Source organism: Chiroxiphia lanceolata, chromosome 5 (assembly GCF_009829145.1).
Source record: "Chiroxiphia lanceolata isolate bChiLan1 chromosome 5, bChiLan1.pri, whole genome shotgun sequence".
NCBI classification, from domain to species: domain Eukaryota; kingdom Metazoa; phylum Chordata; class Aves; order Passeriformes; family Pipridae; genus Chiroxiphia; species Chiroxiphia lanceolata.
In genome coordinates this window covers 15,855,274-15,868,675 of record NC_045641.1, presented here as the reverse complement: position 1 = coordinate 15,868,675, position 13,402 = coordinate 15,855,274, and the positions used below count along the sequence as shown (strand labels likewise).

Below are 13,402 nucleotides of genomic sequence, written 5' to 3'. Positions count from 1 at the left end.
AGGCAGCAGAGGGTACAATCCTGTGAGAAACTGGAGCCCTCTCAAATATAATCACAATCCTGCAAATTAACTCTTTTGTTTAGTAAACTGTTTAGGTATTCTGCTATAACTGCAAATCTTTCCTCTCTCATGTTGATTTTAACATGCTTTGGACAGCAAAACTCAGTGGAAATCTTTGCTATTAAATCTGATTCTTCCAAGAAGCACATGTAGCGTAGGCATCTCCTCCACGGTCTTTCCCAATAACCTCTGTACATAGCATCAACTGCTGTAAAAAAAGCCAGTTTTGGTGATACTGCTAACTGTTCTAAGTAGAGGATTGAAGACAGACACCAGTTCAGCCCAGGAAAAGGCTGCTGTACATGCTTTGCAGCACTTACAGCTAAAATAGGCAACTGGTGGAGAAGTATGAACGTGAGGCTGAGCAGAGTGTATCCCCTCACCCCACCAGCAGATACAGTCAGGGACAACTGAGCGTCAGGAAGTAGAACAACCACAGAAAGAATGATGGAGCCTGTGAGTCAGACACTTGTAGGGAAATACAGGAGATTTAAAAAAAAAAATTAATTAAGTTTCCCATGCATTCTTGTATTTTCTCCCACATTTTATTAGTTTACTAAACCAATTTTATTTTGCAAACAAAACTGAAGTAACTCATGACTCAAGATACTGAACACTGCTGCAAATGAGCTCCGGCCAGGAACTCTGACCCACTCATTACACACATACAGGGCAGCTCAGCTCTCCAGATTCAGCAGCTTAGTACATGTGGCTGCACAGACAGCTGACGGAGGAATGGGAAGGAGACATGAAGATTTGCATCCACATTCTATGAGTAATTTTGAGGCTTCCTTAGAGAATGGAGTTGAGGAAAACTAAAAAAAAAATTCCATCGTTTTAAGAAAACACAGAAATTATGCATTACATAAATCTGTAGGGAAGATACAAAGCCTATTCCTAGCAAGGAAACCACCTAGCTGAGGTTATCACCATAAGCTTGCCCAGTTCTTACTAATTTGATCATATGTGTAAAAAAATTAACATTTTAATAGTGCTTGTTAGTCCTACTGCTTGTTAGCAAAAGTCCTGTTGCTTCGTAACTGCAGATGACAAAAAGTTATACACAGGAGTTAACAACTACATTTCTGAAGCTGCTTGAAACAAGTGGAACAAGATTATCTTAGAGTAAGTCTTTAAATAAAGCAGGGCATATTAACTAACCCAGCTCCCGTCCTCTGCCAAGGGGGAGCCTGCTGTTGGTATCATCACCAGAGTACAGACATGTTCTAAGTAGCATTTCTCCTAAGAAAAGTCAACTCCTCTCTTGATAGAGCCATATTAGTATGGTTTCCACCATGTTTCAACATGAAATTTACTGGACACACAGAAAAAAAAAAAAAAAAACCAACCCACAACTCTGCCAGTTTGGTTTTTCTGACCCCAAACATGGGGTAACCTATGAATCCAATGGTATTTGCACTTCGTGGATCAGCTCTTTGCTTTATTAACCAAACCTGTACAAGCACCCTGATTTACCATATTTTTTGCCTACACTATAACAACAAAAAAAAGTATTTTCTTGTCTCAAAATGTCACAAATACACCGTGAAGCCTGTCAGGCTGCTAAGATGATCCAAACTCAATGACAGCAAAGAGCAACCTGGTACATGGCTGAGACTTCAGACTCAAAATAGATTTAATTAGCACAAAGATATCAGGAGAGAGTTTAGTAACAAAGTGAAGAAACCAAGGGAGAAGAAATAAGATTCTATCAGTCATCATTTCAATCAGACCAAACAAGAGCCAGCTACAGGATGGCATTTACGTCTGCCTCTAAGGCTGGGACGAGGGCCAGAATTACGCTACTTGAGCTGATTTATTTATGCCATGCTGACACTTCAATTGGCAGTGATAAAGGTCCAAAGGTCAAAGCACTTTAAGGCAGAGATCCATGTAGACCACAGTCTATCTTTCCAAGCAGCTACGGTTGGGATGGGGAAGAAAGGAAAAGGGAGCATTAGTCCTTGCACACACCCACCTGCCACCATAAAACCACTTCACAGCTGTGCCCATTTCAAAGCTTCTGAAATTCACAAAGGAGATTTCTGGAGAGATCCCACCTTTCGTCATCCAACCACGCCTAAGAAATGGTGTGTTTTTCCAAGTCGAAACCAGAGAGAAGGCAGTGGTGCCTCACAGAGAAACTGAGAGGCCACATCACCAGCTGAAGCCCAGAGACCACTCACAGACCACACCTCTTGAAAACTCCCTAAAGAATCTGGGGAAAGGAGTATAAAGGAAGGCAGAGAGCAACATTTTTGGCACTTCTGTCAGTTTGCTAACAAGGATTTCTTCCAGTTCTAACTTATTCCCAATTACTTCAATAATATTCACATATTTAAATCTTGGAATTTTAAAACCTAAACCATAGATTTCACTTTTCAAGAAGGATCCTAGAAGTTAATTACCAGTCTGGTTCAAATTCCACTTTGGGATATCAAGCCTTTTGTTTACACTACACAAATGTTTTAACAGCTAAAGTCTCTCAAAGTCACAGAAACTGGGAATTCCAAGACTTTTTACATTAATGTCAGAAGCACACTGAAGACTGCAGAATATTACGGAACCATCAGCTAGCACTGAACTCCCACTAACCTCTGATTTGTTTACATAATTGGCATAGAAGCTAAAAAAAAAAAAAAGAAAAAGAAAAAATTATACCACATTGTTCTTGAATATTTCAGAGATTTCAAGAGCAAGAAGTGCCCAAAAACAAACTACAAAGCATCAAATTTGGCGAAGTTAAAAAAAAATGAAATAAGACATCTTTGGATTTCTTTGTTGTAGGCATCTGGAGCCTCCATCCAGCTGCAGATCTAGGCAGGCTGACTCAACTTGAGCAGGGATTTGGATGGCTGTAAATGGGAGTCTGTTCTAAGCAAGACCTAAGTCATGGAAGTTGACTTGACAAGAAACAGGGACAGGCTGTCTTTTGGGTGACAAGAAAAGCTGTAAATACACAGTGAAGGGACAGTTCCTCTCCTAATGATATTCTTGCCAAGCCCTTCTATTTATTGGACAATACAAAAGCTTCAGAAACTAAACAGCAGTTAATCAAGGACTGTACTGGCTTTTAATTGCTGCACTCAGCCCTGATGCACCACAGCATAACAAGGGCATCAGGCTTTTCAACAGATGTACTGCAACAAGCAGAATAAAACCCACTCCCTACTAAAGCCTCTCCTTCAGAAGAGGCAGCCACACAACCTAGAGACATGAAAACATGTTTTTCTGAACTACAAGACTGTTTTCCAGTAAGTGGAAAGATTTCTGAGTGCCTAGGAATCACAACAGACAGTGGGATCAGAAAGCTGGGTCTGATTTGCGTATAACCAGCACTAAGAAAATTGACCATGAGCTCACATATGTACGGGGATAAAAAGTCTTTGGATTTGGTATACAGTTAACAAGGCTACAGAAAAGGTCAGACCACTTCATACTGGTGTTCTTACACAAGGGTACATACTGGACACTATTCACATTGCTAGTCATGACTGCATTTTTCAAAAGAACTTTTACTTTAGGATTTGAATCTACTAGTTAGTCTTTATTTAAAAAGAAAAAAGTTATTTCAAATTATGATTAACTTGTAAGAAAGAAAATCTGCATGCTTGTAGCTAATCTACATCAAGAGCTGGTGTCTGGTGCTTCCTTCACAGTTCAGAAACATCAGCCATGCATCTGCTTCCTAAACACAGTTTCTCACCTCTCATTTAAGATAATGAGCAATCTGTGGTCAGACAGCCATCTTCAAGGTCCAACCGCTTCCTAGTGTTTCCTCTAAGTATATATGCCTTTAACTGACTTTTCTTCTGACTTTTACAAAAATGCAGTCTTAGCTTTATAGCAATTTAATCAATGAATTAAAAAAAAACTAGAAAACACCCAGTGTATGTAACTACCAACATTTGGTTCTCCTGGAGCCTTAGAAAAGAGAAGAAAAAGTAAACAAAGCAAACAGACACTCTTTTTTCTGTCAGTCCATGTAGAGTTTCCAAAAACTCACCTAACATAATTGTTCAACAGTTAAATACACACAACATTTTTGTTCAATGAGTGAGGTCTGCTGTACTTTCCTATTAGCTCTCAGATATGATGAACTTTCAGCCAGCTGAGAGGAAAGCCTTCTTCAGGGTAAAATAAACAGATGTACTTTGCTTCAGACAATAAGGAATGCAAACTGCATGGAAAGATTTTCCATGATTTAACAAAGACAATGAATTGTCACCAACAGCAGACTAATGAGTCACAGGCAACAGCTTAATACTTAAAGCTTATTGCTCAACAAAAGAATACTTATGCAATTTCGAAGTATTAATAACAAAACACAAAATGAGTTTTGAATACATCCCATAGTCTCAAACCTGGATAGCCATATGCATCCAAGTGAAATCAGAAGCAGACACTGGACACAAGCCAGGCTAGCATTCCACCAGGAAAACTGGACTGAAAATTGCTGGACATTGTTTTTTGTTCAAAAAGCATTTACTGTCCCTGCTCTGCTTTAACAGAGGCTTGAGAAGACCAGAGAGCTTCACTGGGCAAATTCAAACTGCTAAGCAAAGTGAGCTCCACATTCCTCCTGTAAAATATTCCAAGAAACAGTATTCGTGCTTCATTTGATTTCAATGTGTTGTCATAGAGGGATAAGTGATCCAGCGTTACTGGAAATCTTTGTTGGCAGAGCCCTCAAATTGGGGAACAGTTGCTACTGGAAGAAACAGGAAAGATGAAGAAGTATCTTTACAAAAAGTGTATTTCCTGTAAAAATATTTGCTAATACAGTTTTCTGGGGAAGTCAGAACTATCCCACTTTAGGCTGGTTATTCCCATTAGTGAAAGTAAAAAGAAGAGCTGTTGAATGCAGTCCCATAAGCAACTCCTCCGGGAAGGGAAGGCCAAGACCCTTTCCATAAGCATCAAAAGTCTTTGTATTCAGAACATTTCTCTTAAACAGGACAGAGCTAGCTCCAGATAATCTGGAACAGACCACAGTCCTAACTTCTGCAGTGTTTTCCAAACCCTTGACGTTAGTTTTAATTACTGCAAGTTTCCAGGAAGCTCTTACATCTGAAGAAAACCTTGCAAGCACAGCATGCTCTAGCAGCTGGCAGTTCCCTTAAAGATCAACATGTCCAGCCACACTCTTTATGGCTTGTTGGGAAGGACATTCCTCACTGCACAAGTGCAGGTGATCTCACAGAGCTGCTGAGACCATGCAGGATTTTACACAAAACCAAACCACACCACATTTTCATACAAAAAGTGATCTCGACACTTGGAGGTACCTTTTGGGTCACTTTGTAGCCTTTAAAGGGAGTGTAAAGATCTTGAATAAAAACACTGCAGAAGTACAAAACTGTATAAAGTTAATCTAACTGGAATAACACTTACAAGTGGTTTAATGTTGTGAAAAGTCAGACTACATAAAGAGTGCATTTATACAGATGTTACGTTTTCCTACTCCTTCCAGTGACATGATCCTTGCAGGGTGATGCAAAATTTAGTATTCTACAGAGATGGTTTTTACTACTATCTGATGATTGCAGTCCAAAGTCACCTTAATATTAGTTCCATGAGGATGCTTTGGATGTTTTGCTGCTCTCAGGTTCCACACAAACAGGATGGCAGCTGCTGGGAACCAAACCTCTCGGCTACATGCAGCAAGAGGAAGCAGGTAGGATCTTCAAGGATGATATATTCAGGCAACTCCTTCAGAATTACTCTCTGTCTCACAAGGGAAAAGGTGATCAAGAGGAAAGATGAAGTAAGCCCCTAACACAAAAATGAGTTCAGAGACAGGATCACGGATTACAGATCATCTTGCAGCTTGATTTGAATCAGGTAGCCAAAGCCACATTCATTGAGGGCCATATAACTGCATGGAACTTCAGAGAGCATTTCATCTTTGGGTGCTTAACGTGCTATTTTTTTTCCCTGTTGCAATGTGGTACCTCGTTGGAATAGTTGTGCATCTTTCAAAATGCTCAGAGCCCAGTCTACTGTTACCTTCACTCCCAGAATGGAGTTATAGATATTTTCAGACTGGTCTCTTCTCTACTGCTCAGATCCCTAAGACTTGAAATGTACATGCCACTTTCTCCAGACAACCTAGAAAGCATAAACTCATCCAGTTCCTGGAAACACGTTACTCCTGGAACAAAACCTGGTAATTATAATGGTAGTGTCCAAAATCTACTACTGGGAGTAGTCCCACTACTACAGAAGTGTCCAGGGAAACAGTGTGTACCCAAAGCACACAACTATACAGCTCCCTGGGCTCTGATGTGGAGCAAATTACAGTAAACTACAGGGTTTAGACACCCTCTTCAGTCCTAACATAACTAGGCAGGGCCCTGAAGCTGTACAACTACAGACATCACCTGGCTCTACCAAAAGCAAGATGGAAAAAAGATATCTCAACCTCATCAGGCTTATAAGGCAGCAGCATGGACTATGTGTGGCCTTCAAACCACTTTTTTCAAGAGATCCTTCTCCAGATGCTTCTCATTTCCCCATCCCTATGGCTGTGACACTGTTTTAAAACTGCTGATGGTTAAAAATCCACACACCTCTCCGCAGCCCTGCTACACTTCCCCAGGAATTACAACATGCTGTTAACCTTGAGAAGTGCAGCAAGTTATTTTAGGGCACAGTTACTGTGCACACCTGGGAATGCAAAGAAGAGATCCAGAGAGAAGGAAAGAAAAACACACAAATCACTTCCCAAGCGTAGAAGGAATGTGGAGCCTCAGGTAGTAAAATACATGGTGAGAAGCTGGAGGACTTCTTTCTGAAGGTACCTCGAGAGTTTAAATTCCCTTCAGGAGTCTTCTTTTTCATATACATTTCTAACTTGAAGAAGCCACTTTTCAAAATTTAAGCTAACAATAAACTTCAGGTTATGAATTAAACCCTTTGAGCACCTAAAGATGCTTGTGTATCCTTCACTGAAAAACGTGGTACTAATTTTCAGTCTCTAAGAATTAGTTGGTTTCCAAACCAGTGAATTTGATGTGTTCTGTACATAAGTAACCTGATACCTGAAATAAATATTGAAGGAACAAGTGGCTTTTACAACATGGTAAAATGCCAAGCATTAGTAATGCCAGATACTAATACAAACTGCTGATAGTCCTGTCAAGAGGTCTGATAAAACAGTTTTAGCAGCTGGAAATTAATTGCACTCAGTCACTAATTGCATACATCAGGCCAGCATGAAGTGTACGGTTTTGTTCTTTCTAATTAAGGTAAGTATAGACCTCTCATGTTGTACAGTTACTCTTGTGGGGTACTGTGAAAATTCAAAAAGTGTCTATTAGCCATTGTATTTGGACATAGATAAGGCAAGCAACTGCCAACTGCTTTTTCCACATAATTTTGCCATATTCTTTAAGAACCTCCAAAAAAGGTCTTAATCAACTACACATACCTACATATGCAGGAGGGGGGACACAATGGCCAAGAAATGAGAGCATCCTCTGCCGTGGAGTTTGATGCAAAACCCAAGGATAAAATGACATTTTGCGCCTTATGCCTTTTTCTTGTTGTCCTCTCTCCCTCCTGTCCATGACCAGTGTTAGCAGCATTCCACTAACAGCTTTATTCTGCATGTTAAAATGTTGACCTAAAATTAAAACCCCTGTTTACGAATTCTGTATTTAACATCAACTACAGTATTACCCATATATGCATACAAAACAGATGTGGTAAAACAAGGAAGCATCCAAACGTCACTCGGTTTAGTCTATAGACAGCTGCTCACCTTCAGACATGTCACAAGGGAAACACAGTAACGCATAAAGAGCCCACGGAGCAGGCTGGTCGGCCCCAATGGAGTGCACTGGAAGGCTGCTGGAGAACCAAACCCACAGCAAGGATGTGCCCTCACAAATGTAAGCAAGCATCCATTGTAAGCTGCAAGGAGCTCTGTTTCAGACAGCAGTCTGTATCAACACACAGCAGAAACACTCCATGTGACTCAGCATCCAATGATTACGCTTATTAGGCATGTGTAGCCAGCAAACCTAGTCACAAATCCCTTAATCACAGGTCAAAAGAGTTGTCAATGCCTGGGCTGATGGGATCAGGAAAACACTGAAGTGTTTGGGGCTTTTAAACAAGGAACATCAGCTCCTGCAGAAGAGCAAATGCACTCAGAGAAGCTGCATCAGTGATTTACAGCACCAAAGTGACCTCTTGGACCTGCATCCTAAAAAAACTTAACACAATTTACTTTACAAGTTTCTTATTTTTAAAGCATACTGAGAAATGTGATGCCACAGCTGGAGTAATGTGCCCAGTTCTGGGGCCCCCACTACAAGACATACATGGACATAATGGAGACAGTCTAACAAAGGGATAGAGCATCTCTCCTGTGAGGAGAGGCTGAGACAGCTGGGACAGTTCAGCCCCCAGAAGAGAAGGCTCAAGGGGAGAATCTTATAACCCTATATAAACGCTTGAAGGGAGGGTGCAGAAAGGACAGAGCCAGGCTCTTTTCAGTGGTGCCCAGTGACAGGAACAGAGGTAACAGGCACAAACTGAAACACAGGAAGTTCCATCTGAGCATCAGGAAACACTTTTTCACTGTGGGGGTGACTGAGCTGCCCACAGGCTGCCCACAGAGGTTGTGAAGTCTCCATCCTTGGAGATACTCAAAAGCCATCTGGACTTGTCCCTGGGCAACCCGCTTTAGGTGGCCCAGCTTGAGCAGGGGGTTGGACCAAGTACCTTCAGAGGTCCCTTCCAACCTCAACCATTCTGTGATTCTGTGAAATAAAAAGACTAGTTCTCTTCAGCTACTGAAGAGAGATCTAGAACAAGTTCTAAAACAATGCATCAAACTTCCTGTAACGTGTATCCAGAACAGATCAAGTGTTCTTCATGGGCTATCACAAAAAACTTTCTGCATTAACAGGGGATTTGCAACTAAATGGAATTTCAGTTTCTATTAAGATGCAGATGTAGCTTTTAAACTTAGAGACAATTTTAAGTATTCTCAAGACATGTCTCAAGACAATATTACCAGTGAGGGTTTTTTCCTCATTAACACAGACAAATACTAAACACATATAGAGACCCAAGAAGCAAATAGAAAGGATTTTTCAAATGCAACTGAACAAGTTGGGAATCTTTACCTTCCGTGATTCTCAGAAGCAAAATCCTGCATTTTAAATCATTCAAGCATCTTTGAAAATCTGGTTTTATAAGCCATGGAATTAAATTTACTGCTACCAGTGCATTCACCAGGAGAAAGGACTGGGTGGTAAACAGAAAAGGGGAAAACCAGCAAGAGCACTCCCAGCCACAAATACAGTATTTCTGGTTTGCATTTGATAACTGTTCTTTCAGTTTAGTCAAGGTAAGAAGATTTACTGTGCAAACAAAAACGTACTATTAAGGTGAAAAAAAAACATCCAGAACTTACTCTCTGTGAAGACTGCAGAGCCTGTTAATATTTATGAAGTCTGAAGTAGCTTCAAAGACTCCTTACTTCATTTTCTTATGTCATAACAAAAAGCAGCACTAACTCATTAAATTTCAAGGTGAGTTCACCAATAAACTGTTTTAGTAAATCCTGAGCTCCAAGGAAAAGGCCTAACTTCCTTGCTTTGTGTGTGTGTTCCCCACAGCAATGACAATGGCCAAAAGATGCGAAAACCTGTATTTGTTAAGAAACTTGAAAGACCAGAACACATAAAACCACAAAGCACCCAACACTACGGCCGATCCACTACACTTGATGTCTATATTTCTGCGCACAGATTAATTCATGGATTAACCTGCCAGGTTAAGGGCAGAGGGCAGAGAAAGAATCTGTTTTGAAAGACCCTGATTAAGCACTTACTGTCAAAAGCTTTCCCTCTGATCAAACTCTCTGTCATAAAAATAACCTATTAGAGAAAGTGATCTCTCCTCCCAGCATGGATGCTGCCATGCAGATATTATTTAGCTGAGAAAAATCTATGTAGGAAAGAAACAGAAACAGTGTACAGGATAAAGGTGGAAAATTGTGTACTTTATTTGGGCCTGACACAGTCAGGTTTGGACAAGAGAGCCTTCAGTACGAAATGGCAGAATTCTCTGCACATAATACTGGAGTATTTTGGTAACAGCCAGCGCTTTGGAGACTTCAAAATTAGAGGGTATCACTGCTAAGCCTGACAAATACTGCGGTAAGAAGAGGGAAGAAGAGACCGTGACCAGCCACTGAATAGCTACATAGCTTTAACCCAAAAAATTCAGTGAGGTATATGTAGCCCTTGACTCAAGCATTCCCAAACAGTATTTATTATCCACACTTGTGAATAAAAAACAAAACATCAGGAAATGTGATCTATTACTCTTTAAATAAAAAAAATATTCCCTGTAAAACTGTTGATGGGACCATATGTTACACAAAACAGACTTGTATCTTCAAGAATCCCTATGGATTTGGTGGTAATGCAGCCAAAATACAAAACATAACTTTTCAGCAGGCAAAATGAGGAGAAACAGGGTCTTTGTTATTCTTCCAACAGATCTGTCATTGCTTTCGGGGTTAAAAAGTTAATGCTTCTCCCTAGATTTGAAGTTGCCTTTTTAAGGATTGAATGTTCCAGTATTAGAATTATGCTGAAGACTGTGTAGTATCACATGTATCCACAATGTTTCATACCCCTGATGTGTACCCCACCTTCAACAGCAGCACTGATCACTTCTCAGACACTGCAAAGGTTCCGTTACCAAAATAAAATAATCCAGCTGGGGTTTTTTTCCCAGGTTTCAAACAATACTGAATCTCTTTGGTACGCAATATTGCCTCAGCCATTCACTCTAATAATGAACTTCTGTTCCTATAAGCTTTGAATATCACACACCGGGAAGAGAAGGCATAAGACCAGGGAATAGCTTCTGTATCTGTTACCTGCTGTAAACCACCAGGAATTAGTTTCCAGCCAGGAAGACAGCAGGGCTGCCAGTCAGCCCCCTGATTTTGCCTTCTCAGTTGTGAACTCCCTTCTACCAATCTCTCTGAAACCACGTCCCACAGAAAAGCAGAGCCAGGACAGGCTTTTCCCAGCTGCTGTCCTTAATTCCTCCCACCCCTACAGGCACTGACGTCAGGTCACCAGGCCACAGCGATGATGTTCACAAGGCATCAGGCAGGAGGTCAAAGCCTGACTGATGCCTTCACTCGGAGCAGAAGCCATACCATGCCAAGGAGTGGCACATACACATCCAAACAACAGCAGGCTACCCCACACCGCTTGACAGTCAACTCCTGACCAAGGACATGCTGAGCAGATCAGGTCTCAACAGTGCTACAGTTAAATGAGAAAAAATATAAACCAAACCCATCAGTCTGATACTTTAGCTCAGGTTAGTCCCACCTACTATCAGATAAAACCAGCTCCAAAGTGCTTACCTGCAGAGCAGGAAGCACGACATGGTTCATCTTCAGTTCAGTCTAGCATCTCAGCCCTAAATTGCCTTTACTAGGGCAGAGGGATGAGCCAAAAATTCTTGTGGCCACCATAAGAGAAACAGTGAAACATAACTTGGGCTTTCATGGAACTTTGCACAATTTGGTGTCATAAGACCACCAATTTTATATTTTATCCATTTCAGAGCTAGTATCTTAAATGTCAGCTTCAGAAGAACACAGACTAGGACTAAAAAAAGCCCTCCCTTTCTAAATAACTAGATATGGTATTTGATAACTAAATATGACATTAAAAAAATTAAAAGTTAAGCTTAATTTCTAATTCTGAGGAATGAAACTATTTATCACATGTTAAAAGGCAGGATGTTGTCAGAGCACAGGGACCTGGGAGCCCTACTTTATTAAATATTTCCTCTCCCCACCCACATCTCAACTGCCACTGGAAATGTGATACACAAAAACTTGTCCATCATTCATTCCACATTCGCACAAGCTTAACAGTACCACATCTACTCAATCTGAAACGCTGCAGCCACGAAGCACAACACAAAAACATGACAAAAAGCTGTCATTTCCCATTCACCCCGTACGTGCTTTTAAGCTCAGCAACGACCCACAGAAGCATGCAGGAGGTCCACAAAATAAGTGCACACCTATTGACCTGACTGTCGAACAGCCATCTACCACGGCTCTGCCATCATCTCAGTCTCCTTGAAAGTAAGCTCTCCAGCAGCATTTCTCTGGTCCTACTCCTCCAACATTCCCGTGCCTCATTTGCTCCACATTAAGATGCATCCAGATATTGCATGCTCTGAGGGATCAGTACACTGTCGGCTGCTATTTAACATGTGGTTAGCCCCTAACTCAGCTAGGCTCAGCTACCGCTCATGAAACAAACCCCACAACATAACCTGCGTTCCCAGCTCTTACTGCCAAATGGGATGCCAAACAGGATGACACCCAGCGCCAACCCGGCCGGCAGCGGCAGGAGGTAAAGGAGGGGGCGACGCAGCTCGCACCGCTTCCCCCTCGCCAAGGGAGATCCCCGCACGCAGCCGTAGGAATCACCGTCGTGCCCAAAGCGAGTGGCGCGGCACCGCAGGGACAGGGACCAGCAGCCACCACACGGTCCCCAGGACAACAACTGGGGAGCCCACCTGGGACGGGCTGCGTGTGCACACAGGGATGTGGCCTTTATCGCGTCTTCCGCCGCCCCATGCGCTCTGTTTACTACAGCCGGTGTCTCCCGGCCGGTGGTGGCGATGCCACCGCCTATCCCCGCAGCCCAGGGCAGCTGCTCCGTGCCAGAGGGGCGCGGGGAGGAGAGCAGGGCCGCTCCTCCGTCCGGGAAGCAGGGAGAGAGGCAGCCGGACACTCTCTGTGCCCACGGGGACAGTCTCCCGATTCCCGCAAAGGCCCGGAGAGCTGGACTACCGGCCGAGACCTCCGGTGGCTCCCCCGCAGCGACCCGGTCCGCCCCTTCCCCGCCGGACCCGGGTGAGCCGAACAAAAGGCATACAAAGGACCAACGGACAGCAACCCCTCCCGAGGGACCCGGTCCGGGGGCGGCCAGAGGCAGCGCCCCGCAGGAGCCCTGCTCCGGAGCGAGGGGGCGCGTCCGCCCCCCAGCCCGCAGGGCAAGCAGGTCCCGCTGCCCGGCCCGGGGAACTGCGCCTGGCTGGTACAGAAAGGAGCGAACAAACAAACAAAAAAATTACTATTATCGTTATTATCTATAATTATTATTATTATTCCCCCGAGGCGGTCAGTGCGGCACTCACCCTGCTCGGAAATCGGAGCAAACTCTCATTCACGCTCCCCGCCGTGCCCAGGCCGCCGGAGCCAGGCGACGCCCCGAGAGCCGCCGGTCGCTGAGCCGGCCGGGCCGGGCCGCGCGCCACCGGGGCCGGGCGC

The 13,402-nt window shown here is 43.0% G+C and overlaps 1 protein-coding gene across 1 annotated transcript in view; it reads right to left on the bottom strand.

Annotated features, from left to right (window-relative positions):
- The window catches only part of GRAMD4 (GRAM domain containing 4), a 78,078-nt gene extending 64,682 nt beyond the window's left edge, over positions 1-13,396 (bottom strand). The window contains exon 1 of the mRNA XM_032688874.1: positions 13,270-13,396. Within this exon, the coding sequence (XP_032544765.1) occupies positions 13,270-13,298 (29 nt within the window). The 5' untranslated portion in view covers positions 13,299-13,396. The remainder of the gene's footprint in view (positions 1-13,269) is intronic.
- Between the last annotated feature and the right edge of the window lie 6 nt (positions 13,397-13,402).